Below are 27278 nucleotides of genomic sequence, written 5' to 3' on the forward strand. Positions count from 1 at the left end.
AGCATAATCAATTTTATTAGTAATAGTGGGAGAAAATTCAACAAAGTAGCTATCATTATTATTCTCATCAAGTGTAGGAGGCATAGTATAATCATAATAAAATTTATCCTCCATAGTAGGTGGCACCAAAAGACCACTATCATTATAACCATCATAAATAGGAGGCAAAGTATCATCAAAGAAAATTTTCTCCTCAATGCTTGGGGGACTAAAAATATCATGCTCATCAAAACCAGCTTCCCCAAGCTTAGAATTTTCCATATCATTAGCAACAATGGTGTTCAAAGCGTTCATACTAATATCATTGCTACTAGCATGCAAATAAGGTTCCATAGGTTTTTTAATTTTCGCATCAAACAATCCATGTCTTAACTCTAGAAATAGATTAAAAAGCTCATAGTTGCTTTCCATTATGCCTAACTAGTGAAATAAAAACAAGAAACAAAAAGATGCAATTGCAGGATCTAAAGGAAATAGCTTCGAGCACTCACAACGGCGCCATAAAATAACTTAGTTACCTGGGACCGGAGTGTGAGTGCCTTTTACCTTTCCTCCCCGGCAACGGCGCCAGAAAATAGCTTGATGTCTACGCACGCTTCTATTCATGTAGACAATGTTGGGCCTCCAAGAGCAGAGGTTTGTAGAACAGCAGCAAGTTTCCCTTAAGTGAATCACCCAAGATTTATCAAACTCAGGGAGGAAAAGGTCAAAGATATCCCTCTCAAGCAACCCTGCAATCATGATACAAGAAGTCTCTTGTGTCCCCAACACACCTAATACACTTGTCAGATGTATAGGTGCACTAGTTCGGCGAAGAGATAGTAAAATGCAAGTGATATGGATGAATATGAGTGGCAACAACAGCGCCAGAAAATAGCTTGCTGGCGTGCAGTTGATGGTGGTAATATTGCAGGAAGTAAAGATGCAGTAAAACAGTAAATAAGCGATGATTGCAGTATTTGGAAACAAAGCCTAGGGATCATACTTTCACTAGTGGACACTCTCAACATTGATCACATAATAAAACCACTCTACACTCTCTTGTTGAATGATGAACACCATTAATTGTGTAGGGCTACAAGAGCACCTCAATGCCGGAGTTAACAAGCTCCACAACATTCGATGTTCATATTTAAATAACCTTAGAGTGCATGATAGACCAACGCAATTATACCGAGTACTAACATAGCATGCACACCGTCACCGACAGACTATGAAAGGAGGAATAGATCACATCAATACTATCATAGTAATAGTTAACTTCATAATCTACAAGAGATCACAATCATAAACTACACCAAGTACTACATGATGCACACACTGTCACCATTACATCATGGAGGAGGAATAGAGTACTTTAATAACATCACTAGAGTAGCACATAGATTAATAGTGATACAAAGCTCATCATATGAATCTCAATCATGCAAGGCAGCTCATGAGATCATTGTATTGAAGTACATAGGAGAGAGATTAACCACATAGCTACCGGTACAGCCCTTAGCCTCGATGGAGAACTACTCCCTCCTCATGGGAGACAACAGCGTTGATGAAGATGGCGGTGGTGTTGATGGAGATACCTTCCGGGGGCACTTCCCTGTCCCGGCGGCGTGCCGGAACAGAGACTCCTGTCCCCCAGATCTTGGCTTCGCGATGGCGGCGGCTCTGGAAGGTTTCTCGTACCGTGGCTTATTCCTCCGAAGTTTTTAGGTCAGGAAGGCTTAAATAGGCGAAGAGTCGGAGTCGGAAGGGCCACGGTGGCTCCACACAACAGGGGGGCGCCCCCCCTGGGCCGCGCCGCCACCATGTGTGGGGCCCACCTGGCTCTTCTCTGGCCCCTCTTCGGTGCTCTGGAAGCTTCCTTGAAATATAAGATACTGGGCGTTGATTTCGTCCAATTCCGAGAATATTTCCTTACTTGGATTTCTGAAACCAAAAACAGCAGAAAACAGGAACTGACACTTCGGCATCTTGTCAATAGGTTAGTTCCGGAAAATGCATAAATATGACATAAAATGTGTATAAAACATGTAGGTATTATTATAAAACAAGCATGGAACATAAGAAATTATAGATACGTTGAAGACGTATCACCCATTCCCAAACTTCTCACATCCCAACACGATTAACTATTTCGTTCCTTCCGAGTGAGCTCCTGGAAGAGTTATTCTTTGTTGACAATAGTACCCTATGAATCCTATTAACTCTTGTCCATGACATCACACTTCTTTATTATTTGAATTCCATACAATTATTTGACTAAAGAAAATGAATACATTATATTTTTTAATAATAAATCTTGAAACAATAAAATAATTTTTTTATTGTTTTCATCAAAATCAAAAAGCTAAAAAAATCATATTCCTTTTAGATTTTGAGGAATGTAAAAAAACTGTAAACGGCAGTAGGCGTTGAAATCGGATGTAAAATTTTGCGTAGATAAATTATCATATAAAAACCATTTTCATCGAAGGTCATATGCAACCAGAAAGCCGTTTTACCGAAATATGAAGCCTTTTTGAATAATCTATTGAAATTCATATTTGTTAATTTTTTTCTAACAACTAGACCACATGATACATGGTCATCTCAAATTTCTAAACTTTTTCTTACATTTTTGAAAAGTGAAAAGACGATTGGGGGGGGGGGGGTTGTTGGACAAAAAGAGGTCGTCAGCACAGTCGTAACGCTCTAGTTGTTAGGAAAAAATAACAAAAAGCTATCGGCGTCAAAATGGCGTATCATATCATGTGATCTAGTTGTTAGGAAAAATTAATAAACATGAATTTCGATAGATTATTCAAAAATGCCGACGGCCTGTTCGAACCCTGTGTCGAGGGCCTCGACAAAAAAGCCATCGGCACAAATCCTAACCGTTGGCAACTTAACGTTTTCCGGTAGTGCATCTGCGCTGCATAGCCCGTGCCTCCTCCTTAATAGCCGTCTGACGCGGAAAGTTGGGCTCGGTATGAAGGGAGTGCCTAGCAAACAAAAATGAGCTTCAAGCCCCACCCCAGATGCCTGTCTACGGAAGACGGCCGTTAACGACGACTTGTTCGTCAAGGCTGGAACCCTTTGGTCAGAAACGCACGACGCGGCGTTCCTATGTCTCTACTCTATACCCTCGATGCTGTTTTCTGGCGGGCGGCGCGGGCGTGTCCTCTTCGACCAGAACTCAAACGTCGAAAGCGACGGAGTCATGCACGATGACTGCTGGCCGTGGGTTTCTCTCGTGGCACGTGCGCATGTGATGCGATACGTAGCTACTTGCACACTTGCACGCGCCGTGCAGGAGTGCACTACAGTAGTCGTTTGAAAGTTGATTGTTGGTTGCCAGAAGCTTTTTTCGTGCTTGCTTGCGAGCAGGGGCACGCGCGCGAACGGTGCATCTGTTTCTCCACATTCCACTCCATAATTCGGACAGTTCCAAAGATGGAGCCATGCATATGCTAACGACGACTCTGCCAGTTTTCTTCACGGCACGTGGGTGTGCGGCCAACTTGCAAAATGTGACCTCTTTCTCGGCTTCCTTTCACCATTCTGATGTCTTGCGTAGAGCAAGTGGTACACGACACACTGTAGCGGTACGCTGGTAGCAGTAGCAGATTGAATCTTGAATAGTCGCCGAGACACACCTGAACGGTGCAATCTGCATCCACAGATTCCACTAGTCACGCCAACACGTTTTTTATGCGTATCAGTACCGAATCGGTCGAAACAAACGTGGACACTGTACCTTGTTCTGCTCTTTTTTGCCGGAAATTTGTCCATTCGTTTCACTATCTTGGACAAGATATCGAACTCTATTGATCAGTTAACCAGAGTAAATCAGATTGCATTGTTTAACACACACCAATGATTGCTCATAAAATGAAAGGTTACATCAAAGTGGTATTCTCTGTTAGTTTGATCTCTTCCTGAGTGGGCCCAACGGTCCACCGGGGCCCTTGTGACATGCGCCCTGATCGGGGACGTCCAACCCATTATGGTTGGTGGGCCCCTGTCGTCAGCGCTATAAAGAGAGGTGGAGCTCGGCGGCACGCAGTACGAGGTTTGCCGCGTTGTTGTACGCCCCACCGACACCACCTACCGATCTAGGTCTAGCGCTGGAAGCTCCGCCGCCGCCACTACCTTGACCTCACGCCGTCGCCAACATGTCGACTCCATCATGTTCCTCCTCTCAGGGAGAAGGTAACCCTCTCGATCTCTCTCTTTCTCTCGCAGTATTCGCACACAACAGTACCTACCTTCACAGATGCTACCCTAGTCGATCTGTTGAATCTAACATTGGTATCAGAGCCAAGTGCTAGTGCGTAGATCTTGTGTTTTCGGGTTGAAAAGGTCACAGAAACCCTAATCGTAGAAACCCTAATCGCCCCGAATAGCCAAACCCTAACCCCAATCGTTCTAATCGGAACCAGAGAAGGGGAGAAGGGAAAATTACTCACCGGTCGTTGCTGAGAAGCACGCCGACAAAGGGCACCGTCTCTAGGCTTCTTGACGGTGGTGCGCCCACCCTCGGGTGCACGCACGCGCCGGCAAGAGTGCTAGGGAGGTGCCGCTCCTATCGTCTCGCCGCAGGCCACCGGGGTTCTGGTGGAAGAGGCGCATAGCAGAGAGGGGTAGGGGCTCGTCACTGGCGGAAGGTTGGGCGGCGTAGTTTTTCTCTCCGCGGAGCAGAGAGACAGAGACGCCGGGCGTGTAGGATGCTTGGTGAGAAAGAGGAAGGAAAAGGGACGGGCTCGTTGCCGGCGAGCCACCGGGATGCGTGCGTGGGCGGGAGGTGCACCCTCCGCGCCGTCGCCGGAGAGGACAGAGAGGGGGCCAGGGGAAAATGGGTTAGGGTTAGGGTTTTCATGGGGGTGACGGTTCGGCCGCCTCTTATACTAGGTGAAACCCACCACATCCATCCGATTCGAATCGGACGGCGGGCGTCAAGCGATGGACGCGTATTGGGCCGGGGCGCCAGCAGGCCGTTGGGCCACACGAGGCGAGCGAGGCCACCGCGGGGTGGGCTCCGGGCCATGTTTTGGCGCGGGCGCGGTGCGGGCCGTTGGCCGATTTTCGGCCTGTGCCCAGTTTTTTCTATTACATTATTAACAGAGGCATTTTTAGGCTGTTTTGGGCTGTTTTTTTGGCCAAATTTTGTCTAGATTTTTTATGAATAAATAGAACCATGAAATATTTGTTTAGGAATTAAAAAGTGAGATTTTATGTCTCTGAAAAGTTTAAAGTTTAAAGTTTGAATTTAAAATTTCAGATGCAAATAGTTAAAGATGCATTTTAAATTTGAAAATGCAAAAGTGATGATTAAATTTTAAAAGTTGAATAAAAGTGATTGTTGAAACAATTATGATTCTGTCATTTTATGACCAACATTAATAATGCCGTGATCAAGGTTTTGTTGCAATGATATGTGCATTTATCTCTATTTCTGTCCAACGGTGATATAGTTTTATTTGGACTAAGTGGTGCATGTCTTAATTCAGACCAGCGTTGGATTATAATATGTAATTGTGCTGTTCTCACTTATCTGCGGTTTTCAGGATGGTACTACTTGATGAGCTCCATCAAGGATGTTCCCACCCTAAGAGGGGACAACTACACTTAGTGGAGGAAGAAGGTGGTTAGTATGTGCTGAAGTGGATTGGGTGCTTGAAACACCGTAGCCCACAAAGCGTGTTGATCCTGTCAGAGATGACAAGGATGATGATGGTGCATGGTATAAAAAGAAAAGGGATCATGCTCCAGTGGATATGAGATACACCCTAGAGAACCAAAAGTGGCAGACAACCAATAAGAAATGCATGACATTTATAAAAAAACACAATTGAGAACGCCATCGTGGGCTCAATTGCAGAGTGTGCTTCCGTTGGGGAGTAGTTGGAAAAGATAAAGAGTTAGTTCACTGGTTCTTCAAAGACATATGCAACCCAATTGCTGAAGAAGCTGGTAACAGAGAAGTGCATGGAGGTGCACATGGCATCAAGGAGCACATCCTCAGGATGAGCAACCTGGCTGTTAAGCTGAAGCCTATGGATGATGACCTGGAGCTGAAGCCTGCATTTCTTGTTCACTTGGTCATGGCTTCATTGCCAGCACAGTTTGACAATTTTGTTGTCAATTACAACATGAATCCTGAAAAGTGGGACATAAAAAATACAATAGCCATGTGTGTGCAAGAGAAGGATAGGCTCAAAGCACAAAATGGAGGTTCTCTAAATTATGTGAAGGACAACAAGAAAAGGAACTTCACACAAAGAAACAATGGATCTCATTCCAAGCCATATTCAAAAGGCCAAATGCTACATCAGCAGTACCAGTACAAGCCAATCCCAGTAACAAAGACCAGTGTTTTCACTGCAAGAAGACTGGACACTACAAGAAAGACTGTTCTGATTGGACAAAGAAATTAATGGAAAATAAGGGTAACAATTTAGTTCCCTTTGTAAATGAATTCATGTATACACATTTTTCGAAATCTACTTGGTGGATTGACTCAGGTCCAACTGTTCATGTTGCAAATTATTTACAGGGATTCCATTCGACGCGAACTACTTGAAGAAGCGAAAGATTCATTGAAGTCATGAATGGAGTTCAAGTAGAAGTTGAAGCTGTTGGCGACGTCTCATTGGAGTTAACTGATGGCTTAATGATACGTCTCCAACGTATCTATAATTTCTGATGTTGCATGCTTGTTTTATATATCAATGTCACATGTTTTATATACACTTTATATCATTTTTATGCATTTTCCGGGACTAACCTATTAACAAGATGCCGAAGTGCCATTTCCTGTTTTCTGCTGTTTTTGGTTCCAGAAAATTACTTCTGCGAATATTCTCGGAATTGCACGAAACAAAAGGCTAAGTCCCTATTTTTCCAGCACCGTCACAGAGTCCGAAGGAGAGATGAAGAGGAGCCACGAGGTGGCCACCTCACCTGGCGGCGCGGCCCCACCTCCTGCCGCGCCAGCCTATGAGGTGGGCCCCTCGGGCGCCCACCGACATCGCCCTTTCGCCTATATAATCCTCCCGACGTGAAAACCCTAAGGAGATCGATCATATTCCAGAAGAACTCCCGGAGCGCCGTCGCCATCGAAACCTAGTTTCGGGGTCAGAAGGTCCTGTTCCGGCCCCATGCCGGGACGGGGATTGACCCCCGGAGCCTTCTCCATCGACGCCACCGCCTCCATCATACTCCGTGAGTAGTTCCCCCATGGACTACGGGTTCTAGCAGTAGCTAGTTGGTACTCTCTCTCCCATATACTTCAATACAATGATCTTCTGAGCTGCCTTACATGATTGAGATCCATCTGATGTAATCGGTGTTGTGTTTGTTGGGATCCGATGAATTGTTACATTATGATCAGTTTATCTATATAAGTTTGTGAAGTTATTGTTGCTGCAACCTTGTTGTGTTTAATGCTTGTCACTAGTGCACGAGTGGCATGATCTTAGATTTGAGCTATATAATTATTGCTTAGATTGTATCTACAAGTTGTTTGCACATGTCTCTGTCCGGAACCCAACGCCCCAGAGTGACAATAACTGGGATAACCGGAGGGGAAGGTTTAGATATGAGGATCACATGTTTTCACTAAGTGCTAATGCTTTGCTCCGGTGCTCTATTAAAAGGAGTACCTTAATTACCAGTAGATTCCCTTGAGGCCCCGCTGCAAACGGGCTGGTAGGACAAAAGATGTTGTGCAAGTTTCTCATTGCGAGCACGTATGACTATATATGGAAAGCATGCCTACGTATAATTAATAGACTGGATGTTCTGTCTTAATGCTATTTCAATCCTATCAATTGCCCAACTGTAATTTGTTCACCCAACACTTGTTATTGGAGAGTTACCACTGAAGGAGATATGCCCTAGAGGCAATAATAAAGTGGTTATTATTTATATCTTTATGTTTATGATAAATGTTTATATATCATGCTATAATTGTATTAACCGAAACATTAGTACATGTGTGATATGTAGACAAACAAGAAGTCCCTAGTATGCCTCTTAAACTAGCTTGTTGATTAATGGATGATTAGTTTCATAATCATGAACATTGGATGTTATTAATAACAAGGTTATATCATTATTTGAATGATGTAATGGACACACCCAATTAAGCGTAGCATAAGATCTCGTCATTAAGTTATTTGCTATAAGCTTTCGATACATAGTTACCTAGTCCTTATGACCATGAGATCATGTAAATCACTTATACCGGAAAGGTACTTTGATTACACCAAACACCACTGCGTAAATGGGTGGCTATAAAGGTGGGATTAAGTATCCGGAAAGTATGAGTTGAGGCATATGGATCAACAGTGGGATTTGTCCATCCCGATGACGGATAGATATACTCTGGGCCCTCTCGGTGGAATGTCGTCTGATGTCTTGCAAGCATATGAATGAGTTCATAAGAGACCACATACCACGGTACGAGTAAAGAGTACTTGTCAGGAGACGAGGTTGAACAAGGTATAGAGTGATACCGAAGATCAAACCTCGGACAAGTAAAATATCGCGAGACAAAGGGAATTGGTAATGTATGTGAATGGTTCATTCGATCACTAAAGTCATCGTTGAATATGTGGGAGCCATTATGGATCTCCAGATCCCGCTATTGGTTATTGGTCGGAGTGAGTACTCAACCATGTCCACATAGTTCTCGAACCGTAGGGTGACATACTTAAAGTTGGATGTTGAAATGGTAGTACTTGAATATGGAATGGAGTTCGAATATTTGTTCGGAGTCCCGGATGAGATCCCGGACATCACGAGGAGTTCCGGAATGGTCCTGAGAATAAGATTCATATATAGGATGTCATTTTATGTGAAATAAAATGTCGCGGAAGGTTCTATGGAAGGTTCTAGAAGGTTCTAGAAAAGTCCGGAAGAAACCACCAAGGAAGGTGGAGTCCACATGGGACTCCACCTCCATGGCCGGCCAGCCCTAGGTGGGGAGGAGTCCCAAGTGGACTCCCCCATAGGGGGCCGGCCACCCCCCACATGGGAGGTGGAAATCCCACCTTTGGGTGGGAGTCCTAGTTGGGCTAGGTTTCCCCCTCTTATGGAAGGTTTTTTGTTCGGGTCTTATTCGAAGACTTGGACACCAACACTTGGGGATCCACCTATATAATGAGGGGCCAAGGGAGGGGGCCGGCCACCCCAAGACCACAAGCTGGCCGCCCCCCTTGAGTGGCCGGCCACCCCCTCCCAAACCCTAGCCGCCCCCTCTCCTCCATATAGCCCGCGTAGCTTAGCGAAGCTCCGCCGGACTTCTTCACCGCCACCGACACCACGCCGTCGTGCTGTCGGATTCAAGAGGAGCTACTACTTCCGCTGCCCGCTGGAACGGGGAGGTGGACGTCGTCTTCATCAACAACCGAACGTGTGACCGAGTACGGAGGTGCTGCCCGTTCGTGGCGCCGGAACCGATCGTGATCAAGATCTTCTACGCGCTTTTGCAAGCGGCAAGTGATCGTCTACCGCAGCAACAAGAGCCTCATCTTGTAGGCTTTGGAATCTCTTCAAGGGTGAGACTCGATACCCCCTCGTTGCTACCGTCTTCTAGATTGCATCTTGGCTTGGATTGCGTGTTCGCCGTAGGAAATTTTTTGTTTTCTATGCAACGTTATCCTACAGTGGTATCAGAGCCGTGTCTATGCATAGATGGTTGCACGAGTAGAACACAATGGTTTGTGGGCGTTGATGCTTATGTTGTCTTTAGTTTGAGTACTTTGCATCTTTGTGGCATAGTGGGATGAAGCGGCTCGGACTAACTTTACATGACCGCGTTCATGAGACTTGTTCCTCGTTCGACATGCAACTTGTATTGCATAAGAGGCTTTGCGGGTGTCTGTCTCTCCTACTATAGTAAAGATTCAATTTACTCTTCTATTGACAACACTAGTATCACCGTTGTGGTTCATGTTCGTAGGTAGATTAGATCTCTCTCGAAAACCCTAAACCACGTAAAATATGCAAACCAAATTAGAGACGTCTAACTTGTTTTTGCAGGGTTTGGTGATGTGATATGGCCATAATGTGATGATGAATATGTATGAGATGATCATTATTGTATTGTGGCAACCGCAGAGCCTTATGGTTGTCTTTAAATTTCATGTTGAGTAGTATTTCAAAGTAGTTGTAATAGTTGCTACATGAGGTGAACAACCATGAAGACGGCGCCATGAACCTTGACGCTACGCCGACGATGATGGAGATCATGCCCGTTGATGATGGAGATCATGTCCGTGCTTTGAAGATGAAGATCGAAGACACAAAGACTAAAGGGCCATATCATATCACATATGAATTGCATGTGATGTTAATCCTTTATGCATCTTATTTTGCTTAGATCGCGACGGTAGCATTATAAGATGATCCCTCACATTAATATCAAGATAATAAAGTGTTCTCCCCTCGTATGCACCGTTGTACAGTTCGTCGTTTCGAAGCATCTCGTGATGATCGGATGTGATAGACTCAACGTTCACATACAACGGGTGTAAGCAATGTTGCACACGCGGAATACTTGGGTTTGCTTGACGAGCCTAGCATGTACAGACATGGCCTCGGGACAACGGAAACCGAAAGGTTGAACACGAGTCATATGGATGATATGATCAACATGTTGATGTTCACCATTGAAGCTACATCATCTCACGTGATGATCGGTTTTGGTGTAGTGGATTTGGATCGTGTACCACTTAACAACTATGAGGGATGTTGTATTAAGTGGGAGTTCATTAGTAATTAGATTAAAACATGAACTAATTATCATAAACATAGTCTGAGTAGTATTTTGTATTAATTTTGTAGTATTGGCATCCGTTTACTACTATGCGCTAGTCTTGTTATTGAGATAGAAATACTGTTAAATCTGATAAGAAACTTTACGGATTAGTACCGTATTGTTAAAGAATCAAGAATTGATTAAGTCCTATTGCAAACTTTTAGTAAACCTCACATTGTTGATTCAAAGAGCTATGGTTTCAATTAGTACCCAAAGTTATCTTGTCTCCGTGAAACTTGAAGTTCAAATCTGTTTGAAAAGTAAGGAGCTGAAAATTTAGTTTTCAGAAATAATCAAGGTATGAGATATATGTGATATCTAAGACCTTATTGCAAGATGATAGAATATAAATTTGGTGAGACTACATAAACTCATAAGTTTTATGGGAATGTATGAAGGTTGAAGACGCCAGGCGTCACAATCCTCCAACTATTGGGGCACTAATAATATTCGCATATCCATGAAGTTATCATCCTTAGTATGCACCGTTGCTAAGACTCGTCGTTTCGAAGCATCACGTGATGATCGGGTGTGATAGATTCTACGTGTGCATACAACGGGTGCAAGCCAGATTTGTACATGCGAATACTAAGGTTAAACTTTATGAGCCTAGCATGTACAGACATGGTCTCAAAAAGTTGTCATGAATTGATGGATAAAATTATGAGTGAAATTGTTCATCATAGTTACTAATAAGTGAAATCTAGAACACTTGTCATATGATGATCAACTTCAAAGTAAGAACCTCAAGGTTATTGGTATTTGACCAACAAACCTAGAAGTTATTGATGTTGAAGTGTTTTTCTGAATAATGAGGAAAGCTAAAAGAGAAACTGCAAAAGATATTCTGGCAGAAAGAAAAGAAAAGACTAGAAAGTCTAGCTCAGGTGTATATCAATGATATACATGTTATGGATGTATTCCTCGTTTGGTCACACAATGAAATTCTTGGGTATTTGTACCATATTGGTTGGTATGAAGTGTCATACAAAACAACGCAATACAAGAATACAATGGCCTAAGTGACTGACAAGGAATATGATAGGAATGCACGTCTGGAACAAAAAATAAAGTGTTATTATGTTCATCGTTGGCATTCTATCTAGCCCTTAGAATTTATAATAAAGAACTTAATAATTGTTATTTTGCTCTTGTCAAATAAAAACAATGAGTTGTTCAAATTATGACATTACTCCATGAACGATGGATAAGTTATTATAAATTTTAATGGTGAAACACACATACATAACACTGATGCTAAAAATGCCATAAGGCAAATGATTTGAATTCCACTTATTTGTGGAACCACCATTTAGGTCATGTTAGAAAGGAACGCATGAAGGAACTCTATGCAAATGGATTTTTGGAGTCATTTGATTTTTGAATCATTTGGCGCTTGCAAATCTTTTCTAAAGAGAATGATTAAAATACCGTTCATAGGCCAAAAGTTGAACGGGCAACTAACTTAGTGGAAAAATACATGATGATGTATGTGGTTCACTGGGCATAGTTGTGTGCGGGAGATTCTTCTACTTCATGAAAACTTTCAACAATGAATTGAGTATATATATGTGGATATATTCAATAAGGAAGAAGTTTGAAACATTTGAATGGATTCAAATAAATTTCAGCATGAAGTGGAAATCATCGTAATAGAAAAGTCAAATATCTATGATTGGATCATGGTGGAAATATTTGAATTACGAGTTTTAGCGAACATCTAAGAGAGTTATGAAATTGTTCTACAACTCACATTTCTTGGAGTATCATAATGATGATATAGTATTCAAGATATGTATCCAAACCTTGTTGGATTAATGATGAGATAAAAATATTATGACGCCATTATATTTTTGTGGATTATGCTTTAGTGACTACCGCTTTTACACTAAATAGAGCATCATCATGATCCGTTGAAATGACACCATACGAGTTATGGCATAGGTAAGAAACCTGATAGTCTTTTCTTAAATTTTGGTATGCATAGCATAAGTAAATAAGTTTACAACCAAAATCGGATGAATGTCTTTGTTGGTTATCCCAGAGATTTGATTGGGAATTCTTCCCACGAGACAAAGACAAAAGTGTTTGTCAATGTTTCTTATTTCCGAGAAATTGTTTCTAGTGAAGTATTTGAGTGGGAGGACAATATAATTTGATAAGGTTTATGAACCTGAGCATAATGATCAGAGTAGCGCAGCATCGGAATTGGTTTCGGAAGCGGCCACAACGATCATGGCTCCCATGACTACAAAGTGTTTTAGTCATGGAGATCGAAGTACATATTGAACCTTGTAGGTATGGTTTACTTTATGATCAAATAAATGATTTGTGGACAAAGGATTGATTTTGAACAATGATAAACTAACTACAAACAAAGAAGTTATGATGGGCCCTGACTCCGTTAAAATGGCCATGCGCCATGAAATCCATAATAGATGAATACTTTTTGAAAGTAAATGGATCTATAGACTTGGATGAAATATCCTTGAAGAAGCTCGACTTGTCGAAAAATTGTTTACGACAAAGTTCAAAGAGTTGACTACGATAAGATTAGATCTTCCGTAGAAATGCTTATAGTCTATATGGATTATTCTAGTAGGATGGCAAAATACATTACTTATCAGAAGTATGTATTAAAGGTGTGTACAAGATACAACCAAGAGTTTTGCTGGTCCGTGGAATATTAGATAGGTATACAAACTTCAATTTGATGAAGTGAGTATCGCGGAGTTTGAATCTTCACCAGATGAAATAGTCAAAGAGTTTTTGATTTCATCAGAGACGATGAAGAGGCTTGCATTTGCAAGAAATTAAGTGGGAGCGCTAAGACATATTTATAATACTTTATGTAGGTGACATATAGTTGGTTATAAATAATGTAATTATATACTTGATTAAAAAGGTTTCATTGAGAAATTAACTTCAATGAAAAGATATGGACTGAAACAAATTTAGTGTCAAGATCTATGAAGATAGATTGAAACACAAAATAAGTTTAAGTCAAAGTACATAGAATGGATATTGAAATAGTTCAATATAGAAATATTAAGAAGATGTTCTTGTCATGTGAAGTTTTAACAAGACTTGAGTGTATCTGACACTCAATGAGTAAAAACACATGAGTGATTATAGATCACGAATAATATGTACACAATCAGATATCCTATGCTCTAAGAGTGTTATGAGCATGATTCATGTGATGATCACTGAAAAACAGTAAGAATATTCTTGAGTACTTAAGAAGAACCAAGTATATATATATAGTTTTATATGGAGAAATGACAAAACAAATCGCTGTAAGGTGTTGCACCGATACTAATTTTGTCACATATGAAAATAAAATTTCAAATCTCAAATTAGACTAAGTGTTGTTTAAAAGGTAGCACAATGAGCTAGAAGTTGTCTATACTAGATTTAGAAGAGTTCTAAATATTGTGACGGATTCTACAAAAGAAGGCAGAGTATGTCATTGTTTTGACAATGACAAAGGATGTTAAGTCAAGAGGTTCTTTGAGAACTTGGTGTAGTTCCGACAGAGTCAGAACTTTGAAGCTATATTGTATGTGACAATATTAGTGACATATTTCAGACCGCGGAATTAAGGTTCCACCAGAAGACCAAACATATTTAATGCCGACTCATTTGGAAATGAGTGATGCAAATGAATTACAAAATACATACGTTTCTGAGCGTGTCAGATCCGTTGACTAAAAACCTCTCCCGTGAGCAATACATGATAAAGCACCATAAGGCCAAGGTGTTATATCTTTACAAATGTAAACTAGATTATTGACTCTAGTGCAAGTGGGAGACTGAAGGAGATATGCCCTAGAGGCAATAATAAAGTGGTTATTATTTATATCTTTATGTTTATGATAAATGTTTATATATCATGCTATAATTGTATTAACCGAAACATTAGTACATGTGTGATATGTAGACAAACAAGAAGTCCCTAGTATGCCTCTTAAACTAGCTTGTTGATTAATGGATGATTAGTTTCATAATCATGAACATTGGATGTTATTAATAACAAGGTTATATCATTATTTGAATGATGTAATGGACACACCCAATTAAGCGTAGCATAAGATCTCGTCATTAAGTTATTTGCTATAAGCTTTCGATACATAGTTACCTAGTCCTTATGACCATGAGATCATGTAAATCACTTATACCGGAAAGGTACTTTGATTACACCAAACACCACTGCGTAAATGGGTGGCTATAAAGGTGGGATTAAGTATCCGGAAAGTATGAGTTGAGGCATATGGATCAACAGTGGGATTTGTCCATCCCGATGACGGATAGATATACTCTGGGCCCTCTCGGTGGAATGTCGTCTGATGTCTTGCAAGCATATGAATAAGTTCATAAGAGACCACATACCACGGTACGAGTAAAGAGTACTTGTCAGGAGACGAGGTTGAACAAGGTATAGAGTGATACCGAAGATCAAACCTCGGACAAGTAAAATATCGCGAGACAAAGGGAATTGGTAATGTATGTGAATGGTTCATTCGATCACTAAAGTCATCGTTGAATATGTGGGAGCCATTATGGATCTCCAGATCCCGCTATTGGTTATTGGTCGGAGTGAGTACTCAACCATGTCCGCATAGTTCTCGAACCGTAGGGTGACATACTTAAAGTTGGATGTTGAAATGGTAGTACTTGAATATGGAATGGAGTTCGAATATTTGTTCGGAGTCCCGGATGAGATCCCGGACATCACGAGGAGTTCCGGAATGGTCCGGAGAATAAGATTCATATATAGGATGTCATTTTATGTGAAATAAAATGTCGCGGAAGGTTCTATGGAAGGTTCTAGAAGGTTCTAGAAAAGTCCGGAAGAAACCACCAAGGAAGGTGGAGTCCACATGGGACTCCACCTCCATGGCCGGCCAGCCCTAGGTGGGGAGGAGTCCCAAGTGGACTCCCCCATAGGGGGCCGGCCACCCCCCACATGGGAGGTGGAAATCCCACCTTTGGGTGGGAGTCCTAGTTGGGCTAGGTTTCCCCCTCTTATGGAAGGTTTTTTGTTCGGGTCTTATTCGAAGACTTGGACACCAACACTTGGGGATCCACCTATATAATGAGGGGCCAAGGGAGGGGGCCGGCCACCCCAAGACCACAAGCTGGCCGCCCCCCTTGAGTGGCCGGCCACCCCCTCCCAAACCCTAGCCGCCCCCTCTCCTCCATATAGCCCGCGTAGCTTAGCGAAGCTCCGCCGGACTTCTTCACCGCCACCGACACCACGCCGTCGTGCTGTCGGATTCAAGAGGAGCTACTACTTCCGCTGCCCGCTGGAACGGGGAGGTGGACGTCGTCTTCATCAACAACCGAACGTGTGACCGAGTACGGAGGTGCTGCCCGTTCGTGGCGCCGGAACCGATCGTGATCAAGATCTTCTACGCGCTTTTGCAAGCGGCAAGTGATCGTCTACCGCAGCAACAAGAGCCTCATCTTGTAGGCTTTGGAATCTCTTCAAGGGTGAGACTCGATACCCCCTCGTTGCTACCGTCTTCTAGATTGCATCTTGGCTTGGATTGCGTGTTCGCCGTAGGAAAATTTTTGTTTTCTATGCAACGTTATCCTACAACCACTAGTGTAGATAGCTGGGAACCACGGTCCATCTGTCATCATCAAATACTCACTCGGTCATATATGTCATTGGAAGTAGTATCAACTATTTTCTGGTGCCATCGCCTCTGTGTTATCAAGTATCGCCGCTGTGTTATCAGCATTATTGCTCTCATATTACTGCTGCTTTCACATCACCCCTGTTACTAGTGCTTTTCTAGGTGCAGCTGAATTGACAACTCAGTTGTTAAGGCTTATAAGTATTCTTTGTCTCCCCTTGTGTCGAATCAATAAATTTGGGTTTTACTTCCCTCGAAGACTGTTACGATCCCCTATACTTGTGGGTCATCACTTAACTATTCTGCTTAAAGATGTTTTATTTGTTCCTATTTTACACAGAAATTTGATTAGTGTATCATGTTTGGATAAAGACAGTTATCAGTGTTATTTTGGACATGACAAGTGTGCCATATGGTGTAATAATACTTATGTGGGGGTTGCTTTACTCCAGATGAGCTTTATTTACTATTCTTGCGTGCGTGTAAAGTGAATGAGAAAGTATCTGCGTCGGAAAAGAACAAAAGAAAATAAAAAAAAAGAACTGATGAATCATCGAAATTATATAATTGTCGCTTAGGCCACATTTTGAGGGGGAGAATAGAAAGACTTATTAAAAATAATATTCTTCCTCCATCAGAATTCTCAGACATAGAATAATGCATCGATAGAATCAAAGGAAAATTTGTAAAGAAAATTAAAAATGGTACAAATCGAAGCACCACAACACTAGAAATAATTCACACTAATATATGTGGACGATTTCCTGTGAAAAGTGTGGATGGCTACGATTCGTTCATAACATTCACGGATGATTACTCCCGATATGGTTATATTTATTCAATCAAAGAAAGAACAGAAGCGTTGGATAAATTTAAAATATTCAAAGGTGAAGTTGAAAATCAGTATGATAAAAGAATAAAGATAGTGAGATCTGATCGTGGAGGGGAGTACTATGGTCGACATACTCCATATGGCCAAGTTCCTGGACATTTTGCAAGGTTCTTACAGGAGGCTGGAATAGTTGCACAATATTCTATGCTAGGCGAACCTCAACAGAATGGAGTAGCTGAAAGGCGTAACCGTACCCTTATAAATATGGTGCGCAGTATGATGAGTTATTTCACTCTACCATTGAGATTGTGGATTGAGACGTTAAAAATGCTATTCACATTCTAAACAGAGTACCAAGCAAATCGGTGCCCAAAGCACCGTATGAGCTACGGGGAGAGTGCCTTCAATAAACCACATGAAAGTGTTGGGGAGCCCTGTTGAGACCAAAGTATTTAATCCAAATATTGCAAAGTTAGATACCAAAACAGTTAGCTGCCATTTTATTGGCTATCTTGAAAAGTCAAAAGGTTATCGTTTCTACTGTCCAGATAAATACACAAAGTTTGTGGAAACGAGATATGTTGTCTTCTTAGAGGACGAAATGATGAGGGGGGCATGGTAGCTCGAAAAATTGATCTTGAGGAGAAGAGGGTGCATGCACCTAATCCATGGTAGCCATTTTTGCGCTACCATGTGCACCTGCACCGATAATTCATGCGATTATGGTGCAAGCATCTGTTGCGACTCCAACCATGAAAACGATGAGTGAAAATTAAGAACCTTTCAGTTAGGAGCCGAATAAAACATTTGTTGTACATGAAAGGCAGCAACAACAGCCACCTCCAGAAGCTGAGCCACAAGTTGAAGAATAGAATGCTCAAGTGAATGAGACCATTAGAAGGTCTACAAGAGCTAGAAAATCAGGCATTTCGACTGATTACAAAGTTTACAACACAGAAACAATTCATATGAAAGGTGATCCCACTTTATATGAACAAGCCATGAGAAGCTCAGATTCATAAAAATGGGTGGAGACCATGTAAGACGAAATGAGATCAATGACTACCAACAATGTTTGGGACTTAGAAAATATATTTTCCTAAAGGAGCCAAAACAGTAGGCTGCAAATGGGTCTACAAAATTAAATATGACTCCAATGAGAATGTAGAAAAGTACAAAGCACGACTTGTCAGAAAAGGATTTACACAAACAGAAGGGATAGATTACAATCAGATATTTTCTCCAGTCTCATGTAAGCATTCTTGCAGAATCATAATGGCACTAGTTGCACATTTTAATTTAGAGTTGCATCAAATGGATGTGAAGATGGCATTTCTAAACGGGGATTTAGAAGAAAATGTCTACATGAAATAACCCAAGGGTTTTATCATGGAAGGCAAGGAAGACATGGGATGTCGCCTAAAAAATCTATTTGTGGATTAAAGCAAGCCTCCAGACAGTGGTATCTAAAGTTTAATGAGACAATTAAGAGATTTGGATTTAAATAAAATATTAAGGACAACTGCGTTTATGCAAAGTTTAAAAGTGAGAAGTGTATTTTCCTAATCTTGTATGTGGATGATATTCTGCTTGCCAGTAGTGATGTTAGTCTACTGCAAGAGACAAAGAAGTTCTTATCCTCGAATTTTGATATGAAATACCTTGGTGAAGCATCATATGTTTTGGGCATAAAAATTCACCGAGATAGGAAAAATGGAGTACTAGAACTATCGCAAAAGGCTTATTTAGAAAAGGTTCTAACTAAGTATAATATGCATAAGAGCAATGCTACACCTGCCCCTATAGTCAAGGGCGACAGTTTTGGGAGATTTCAATGTCCCCAGAATCAATGCGAGATCGTTAAAATGAAAGCGGTTTCATATGCTTCGGCCATTGGAAGCCTACAGTATGCACAAGTGTGCACATGCCCTGACTTAGCTTTTATCACCGGAGTAGTCGGTAGATATTAAGAAAATTTGGGTATAGAACACTGGAAAATAGTAAAGAAGGCATTGTGTTATGTGAAAGACACAAAGAACTACTCCCTCCGTCCCAAAATATAAGGCGTCTAAGGATTAGTCAAAAGTCAACATTTTTAAAGTTTGACCAAGTTTATACACAAAAATATAAACATTTACAGTACTTAATCAACATGAATAGATTCACCATAAAATATATTTTCTTAATATGTCCATTCGATATTGTAGATGTAAATATATTTTTCTAAATATTTGGTCAAAGTTAGTAAAGTTTGACTTTTGACCAGTCCTTAGACGCCTTATATTTTGGGACGGAGGGAGTACATGCTAACATACCAAAGATCTGATTCCCTAGAAATAAGAGGGCATTCAGATGGAGATTTTATGTGAGATAAAGATGATAGAAAATTCACATCTGGATATGTATTCAGTCCCGCAGGGTCAGCTATTTCGTGGAGAAGCTCCAAACAAACAATAGTTGCGTCTTCCACGATTTATGCAGAATTTATAGCATGCTATGAAGCCACGGGGCAGGCATTATGGTTAAAGAAATTTATACCCGAGCTGAAAGTGGTAGATTGTATTGAAAAGCCACTAAAGATATACTGCGACAATCAACCCGCAATATTTTATGCTCACAACAACAAGTCGAGTAATGCTACGAAACCGATTGAGGTTAAGTATTATGTTATGAAACACAAGGTCCAAGATCAAACTATAAGTCTCGAGCATATAAGGATAAAAGATATGCTTGCGGATCCGCTAACGAAAGGCTTACCACCCAGCGTGTTCAAGGAACACGTAGCCGTCATGGGTTTAAGGGAAAGTCTTAACTATCCTGGATCATAAGAGGCCCAAAAGTAAAAGAATTTGTTTCAAAACAGAGAAGTGTATTGTGGTTGTCTGATTCTATCGGCAATAGAGCTGTGACGATAAAACATGCCCTATGTACTGAACACAAATGAAACGAATGAAATAAAAGTGTAAAGTTAAGAGTAAAGTTGAGATCAATGAGGAGAATGTTAGAGTGATCTCTTCCCGAGTGGGCCCAACGGCCCACGGGGCCCCTTGTGACATGCGCCATGATCGGGAGCGCCCAACCCATTATGGTTGGTGGCCCCCTATCGCCAGCGCTATAAAGAGAGGTGGGGCCCGGCGGCACGCAGTACAAGGTTCTCCACGTTGCCATACGCCTCATCGACACCACCTACCGATCTAGGTCTCGCGCTATGCCGACAGGAAGCTCCGTCGTCACCACTGCCTCGGCCTCACGCCATCTCCATCGCCAACATGTCGACTCAATCCGGTTCCTACTCTCAGGGAGAAGGTAACCCTCTCGATCTCTCTCTTTCTCTCGCAGTATTCGCACACAACAATACCTACCCGCACAGATGCTACTCTAGTCAATCTGTAGAATCTAACATTCTCCACCTCCTCTTTATTGCATCTTGGCATTCCTGTAAAACTTGCGCAGATTGCACTAACTTCAAAGTTTTTTAAGAGACTATTGAGTCCCTAGTACTGGATTGATGCACTAGTCAAGTTCTTTTAAAAGTCCGAACTGTTGGAAAGGACTAGACTATATATTAACACTCCACCTCACGTCTAGGCTGGACAAACGGGAAGACACTAGACATGAGTAATCGGGGCCGCAACTATTTGAAGTAAATTAAATAGTGTGTTGGGTAGGATTTGATCCTCAGATCTTGTAGCTCTGATACCATATTAGATTGATGCACTAACGATGTTTTTCAAAAGTTTAAATTGTTGGAAAGAGCTAGGCCATATATTTTAACACCCAACCCGATAGATAAGAAACTAATTGTAGAAAGTTGTAGAACCCTAAATTAAGTGTCATATTTATTGCGGTGACCCTCGTGGGGTATATATAGAAGTATATGGAGAGAGGACACATGGAGTAGAAGTAGATGAGTCCTAGTCTATCTAGAGTCTGTTTATTATTATAACACTAGTATCATTGAATGTGTTGTTACTAGGGACACAAAGCACCCGGTGCAAACCATGTTGTAGAAGAACTAATGACCCTTGCGCCATAGGCTCCCGGTTTCAGCCATGGCGTCCAACGACGACACCACATGAGAGAGATACATACACAACTCCTTTTAAGTGTGATGCCAAATTCTCTACCGGGACACCTTCAACAAACACAAACCTAACACTGAAGAAAGTATATTGCAAATGAAACATAGATCCATGGTTGCCCTCGTCTCCAACGCTAGATCAGCCACCGCAGGAAGGCACATAGGAGACAACCAATACAATAATTAAGCATCGTCAAGGAGGAACCCAAAGTTAACAAATTCTGTAAGAGCATTGACACGACACTAAACAGCTCCCACATACCCCTCGACGCCGCCAAGCATGGGGGCGGGGGGGGGGGGGGGGGGGTTAGTTGGTGTGTCGCTACCATCAGAACTACACTACATCACCGGACACCAAACCCCCATCGGGGCCCCCCTCGTCACACCGGCGATGGAGCAGAGGACGGAGAGCGGTAACAATGAAGAACATGATAATGCGGCCAAACGAAACTGGCACGCATATCCACTGGAACTATGACGCTTATTGCTTCCACCCAACGAGCATTTATAAATTTGAGCCAAATGTCGTGACTTGCTCGTATACTCATGAAATAATTGACGAATCAAAGAACACACTATGTATATCCAACTAAATGAATTCCTCTACATTTGCACCCATGTTCTCGTCAGGCGGTCTTGGCCCCTGGCGCTTTAGCCGGCTCTCTCCAGGGCACCGTCGACGACCCGCCGGAAATGCCCTGCGTCGCAGGTGATCCGCAGCACGCCCGGCTGACTGTACCCGTAGGTCTGGCCCGCCATGTCCAGCAGCTCCACGATGCAGGGGGCCGCGAGCAGCCTCACTGGCACCAGCACGCGCTCGCCGCAGCAGGTGACCATGGGGACGTGCCCTCTGGGGACCTTCTCGCCCTCGCCGGCGTCGTAATTCGAGGGACAGGCCGACGACTGATCGCCGCCGCTCTTTTTCCTCCACGCCATGGCGATTTTCGGTTAGACTGCTTGCTTGCCTAGAGGTTGAGCTTAGTTCGGCGAGTAATTATACGTTTCTAGGCTGGCTGGTGCAACGAAGAAGTGAAGAGGCGGGAGTATATTTATACGGAGATCCTCGAGTAGTGCAAGGGACGTGTGCTTCTCACGTAGGCGCGCGCGGTCAACATCCTGACGTGGACAGGCTTTGGTCGATGAAGACAATTTGGTCCAAGTAAACTAGCTGAGATACCTCGATCCTTCGGGGTAGATTATAGCTTACGTACTGTACCTACTTGTAAATTAGCTTATCACACTTAGCGTCTTATTTGGACCTAAAGGGAGTTTAAGATCTAGTCAAAGTCCAAGATCTTGACCCAAATGATTCTTATGGACAAAGAGTATGCACTATGAGCAGCTAGGTTCATTGCATGGTTTAGTCTCGTGTCAATTTTGGTGGGTTGTTTTGTTTGCTTGTAGATTATGTTGTGCGCTCCATCTAAACATTATGAAGTGTACCAAACAGTAGGTATATACAACTTCCTCTGTTTCAAATTAAGTATCAAAGAGTTGGTCAGACTTAAACCAGATACAGGCTATATCTAGACATGTTTTAGTTTATAGGTTCGTTTATTTTGAAACAAAGTTGCGACACTTAATTTTGAGGAAACCGTACTGAAAAAGGGAGACCTAGGCAAGGAACGTCTGATTCTGGCTGAGTAGCCATGGCGGGCACATGATTTTCGAGAATGTGTGCTCAGGAAGGCACAAATGTTTTATTCAGACTCAATATAGATCTTTCTATTTAACTATTTTTTATGTGACTAATACTATGTAATATCCCAGGTATTGGGGTTACAAAAATAGAGGAAACAGATGTGTGCATTGCATTCATGCATAGAAAATCTGGGGAATTTTCGCGCTTTAAAGTAAAACAGTCACAGTAACTGAAGTTTCACTTGACCTTGGTGGAATTGAAGTAGTTCATCAAGTCAAGCGCTATAAACCTCAATGTGACTTTGTTAAAACCTTGTTTTAGGTAGAGATGATTTGATCTAAGGGGTTAGATCAAATGGAACTATAACCAACATAAGAACATATTAATCAAGGATCAACTACTTGATCTTATTAAAGATCATAATATGGTATTATCTGCCATAGCATATGAACATCCATTTAAATGGAAATCAAGTAACAATAAATGAAGAAACCATTCTTCACTTATATTTTCCATGTCCTAAGACTAATCTATGATCCTACCATGAAACCTCATGGTATTCATTCCACTTCAACATTGGAATTATAACAAGAAGATCCACCCCAGAAATAGATATTCTTCTCCATTCCAAGTTATTACACATCAAACCTAGAGAGGTGAGAGTTCTATAATAATTATTAGAGAAGCAACAACAAACCTTGAGCTAAAACCTTGGATATACATCCATGTATTCCAACCATCACTTTGAAGAGAAACCTTCGGAGATTATTCCAGACCATTCCTAGGGAGAGAACCCAATTATATTAAACATAGATATTAATGACCACATCATTCTCTATGGAGCCTAACCTTAGGTTAGTATTGAAGACCTTTCCAAATGAGAGAGACCAATCATACAAATCATAGCTTTATCTATTTAAGAATAAAGGACAACCATTGAACTAGAGTATTAGGAGTACACCATACCCTAGAATAAACCATTCCTTTACAAGAGAGCTCCAGTTATGGTGTTACACTCAAGTTAATGAGGCAACACTTAGACTTGGGGATGAGAACTATCTGTATAACAAGATGATCATATCATCATTGATTAAGTAGAACCTTAACATAATATCTCAGGCATTCTCCTGGGATATAAACTTTAGAGGCAACCATAGTAGTTCCATTCCAGAAGGTAAATTAGAAGTACTATACCCTATCTGATCAAGACAATGCTTGATCATGGAAGTGAGAAACCTATTTAATGAGAGATACCCTAGGAAGCCAAACCTTGATCATTATAATTTGAGTGATGATCATAAACCCTAAGGACTAGAGGTAAAAATGTTAAGAACAAGATGATATGCCTAATCCATGATCCTACTCTTGAGGTATTGAGGATAAACCCTAAAAGGATAAGTAGATATCCTTCACCACATGAAATCATAGGGAGGTAATTAGTAAGCAACCCTAGACTTATATCCCAACCTTAACTTGTGAACCACTTGGTGATCATAAGTAGAATTCTACCATATCTACATTCCACTTATTCTTCACCAAAGAAACATAAGGAAACCATAGAGTAATCTCTATACTTATTATGGTGGGAAACCATCCATCCATATGACCAAAGTTAAATATAAAAAGAACTATAACCACTGATCTATATAATTAAGACACAACCTTAAGGAGAATAATACCTATTCTAGATAATTCAAAATGTTAATAGACCATAACACAAATGCTAATGAATATGGGTTATCATCAAACCTACAAAACCTTAATAAAATGTTGCTCACATAAAACTAACATGCAAGTGATTAATTTCTCAAATAGGAACTAAGACATAATAAAAACTTCAGAAATACCATGAGAAGAAGGTATCAACTCTTATATTTCTTAATTGAATAGGAATTCAAAACAAAAGGGGAATTGAAGAGAAAATATCAACTCATGTCTATTTGCTATTTTGAATAAGTTCACAAATACGCTAATAATCTAATATAAAATGTGAATTCAAATTGAATAGTGAAACAATAGTCAGTATACTAAATCTTGAATGGATTAGCATAATTACAAATATCTTCAAATAGAATGGTATTCAAATATGAGTTAAAATAGAAAATATATAAAAGGAGAAATAAAAAAACAGAGAAAAAAATGGGAGAAAATCTCACCTGGACCTTCCCTAGCCGCAGTAGCCCACCTCGGCAGCCCACCAGCAGCCCAATCGCCCCAGCCCAGCACAGCCCAAAGTGGCCCAGGTACCCCTTCGTGTGGATATAGATGGAGAGGCGTCGTCTCCTTCTTCGCCACCGTCGACGCACAGGAGGACGCCACGGCGACGACGAACTCCTCGTCCCGGCCGCCATTCTGGACCGCGCGACCGCCTTGACCCGCCTTGACCCTATAAATACACGGCCGAAGCCCTCCTCGCTCGTGTTCTTCTCTTTTCCCCAATTCATCAAACCCTAGCCCGTATAGTCTCCGGCTATCACCACCGGTAGGGACCTCCCCGAGCCCCGGCGTGGTCGCCATCGTCTTCACCACCCTCGACTTGCTCCTCCTGCATAGGGAATCGAGCCGTAGCCTCCCGGAGCGCCGTCGTCGACTTCATCTTCTCCGACGGCCAGAGCAGAAGATTCCGGCGAACCAGCCATCCCCTGGCCTCGCCGCCACGCGCATCATGCTCAGGGTGAGCCACTGGTGCTCAAGCACCCCATATCCTCTTCAATTTCGCCCTCAATCGTGACCGCCACGGTAGCCTGCGAGCGCCGCCGCTCGGCCTCGCCGGCGAGCGAGTTCCGGCAACCAATTCGGGGCGGCGTTAGTACCAGTAGGTTCGTCTCGACGCGCTTAATCTTGTGGTGTCGTTAGTTTGCCCGGGGAAGCACCACAACGCCGGCGATCCCCGTCACTGGCCGCCGGTGACACACATGGTGGCCACGTCAAACACCACGTGGTCGCCAGCGTGGACACGGCCCACCAGTCATAGACTGTGTGGGTGTTCTGTCCGGGTAGCTTTAACAGTTTCCGTTTAATTTCAAAATTCATAAATTACTGCAACTTCAAATAATTATAGAAAATTCATTTTAAGTCAGAAAAATATAAATGAGATATCAAAATTCTTAGAAAAGAAAACTCTATCCAATAAAAATATAATATGAAATTTTTATTTATAATAAAAATTTAAGTATTTAATACTTATTAATTAAGCATTTTCTCTTATTCATAATTGAATTAAAAAAATTCAATAACTAGGAAAAGATTATAAAATAAATCAAAACCAGTAAAGTAAATAAAGAAAACATTAAAACTAATTTTCCTTATCTGGAACTTATTAAACCTTTAGTATTGAGATTTAAATCCTAATTAATAATTATCTTAATTATTAATCCATTACAAAAATAATAAAATGCCAAATTCAATATTATTTTTATTTCTAAGTTATTAATAACTTCAACTTTATAATGAAGTTATTAATCCAATAATTATAGGGTAATTAGGAAACCCTAGTTCCATTATAAATAAAGTGATAACTGATACGTCTCCGACGTATCGATAATTTCTTATGTTCCATGCCACATTATTGATGATATCTACATGTTTTATACACATTATATGTCGTATTTGTGCATTTTCCGGCACTAACCTATTAACAAGATGCCGAAGAGCTAGTTGTTGTTTTCTACTGTTTTTGGTTTCAGAAATCCTACAAAGGAAATATTCTCGGAATTGGACGAAATCGACGCCCAGGGTCCTATTTTGCCACGAAGCTTCCAGAAGACCGGAGGGGAAAGGAAGTGGGGCCACGAGGCGCCGCCACAACAGGGCGGCGTGGCCCAGCCCTAGGCCGCGCGGCCCTGGCGTGTGGGGCCCTCGTGTGGCCCCCCGCGTTGCCCTTCCGCCTACTTAAAGCCTTCGTCGCGAAACCCCCAGTACCGAGAGCCACGATACGGAAAACCTTACTGAGACGTCGCCGCCGCCAATCCCATCTCGGGGGATTCTGGAGATCACCTCCGGCACCCTGCCGGAGAGGGGAATCATCTCCCGGAGGACTCTTCCCCGCCATGGTCGCCTCCGGAGTGATGAGTGAGTAGTTCACCCCTGTACTATGGGTCCATAGCAGTAGCTAGATGGTTGTCTTCTCCTTATGTGCTTCATTGTTGGATCTTGTGAGCTGCCTAACATGATCAAGATCATCTATCTGTAATTCTATATGTTGTATTTGTCGGGATCCGATGGATAGAGAATACTATGTTATGTTGATTATCAATCTATTACCTATGTGTTGT

The 27278-nt window shown here is 41.8% G+C and overlaps 1 protein-coding gene across 1 annotated transcript; it reads right to left on the reverse strand.

Annotated features, from left to right (window-relative positions):
- Positions 1 to 21997: 21997 nt before the first annotated feature.
- Positions 21998 to 22307, reverse strand: LOC127348560 (auxin-responsive protein SAUR71-like). Its single transcript, XM_051374546.2, has one exon. It carries the CDS (start codon positions 22296 to 22298, stop codon positions 22014 to 22016), a length of 285 nt encoding a protein of 94 aa, XP_051230506.1. The 5' UTR covers positions 22299 to 22307; the 3' UTR covers positions 21998 to 22013.
- Between the last annotated feature and the right edge of the window lie 4971 nt (positions 22308 to 27278).

Source organism: Lolium perenne, chromosome 4, assembly GCF_019359855.2.
Source record: "Lolium perenne isolate Kyuss_39 chromosome 4, Kyuss_2.0, whole genome shotgun sequence".
Taxonomy (NCBI): Eukaryota; Viridiplantae; Streptophyta; class Magnoliopsida; order Poales; family Poaceae; genus Lolium; species Lolium perenne.

Excerpts from the sequence above, each read along its gene's own strand:
- LOC127348560 (XM_051374546.2), bottom strand. The coding sequence starts at position 22,298 with ATGGCGTGGAGGAAAAAGAGCGGCGGCGATCAGTCGTCGGCCTGTCCC.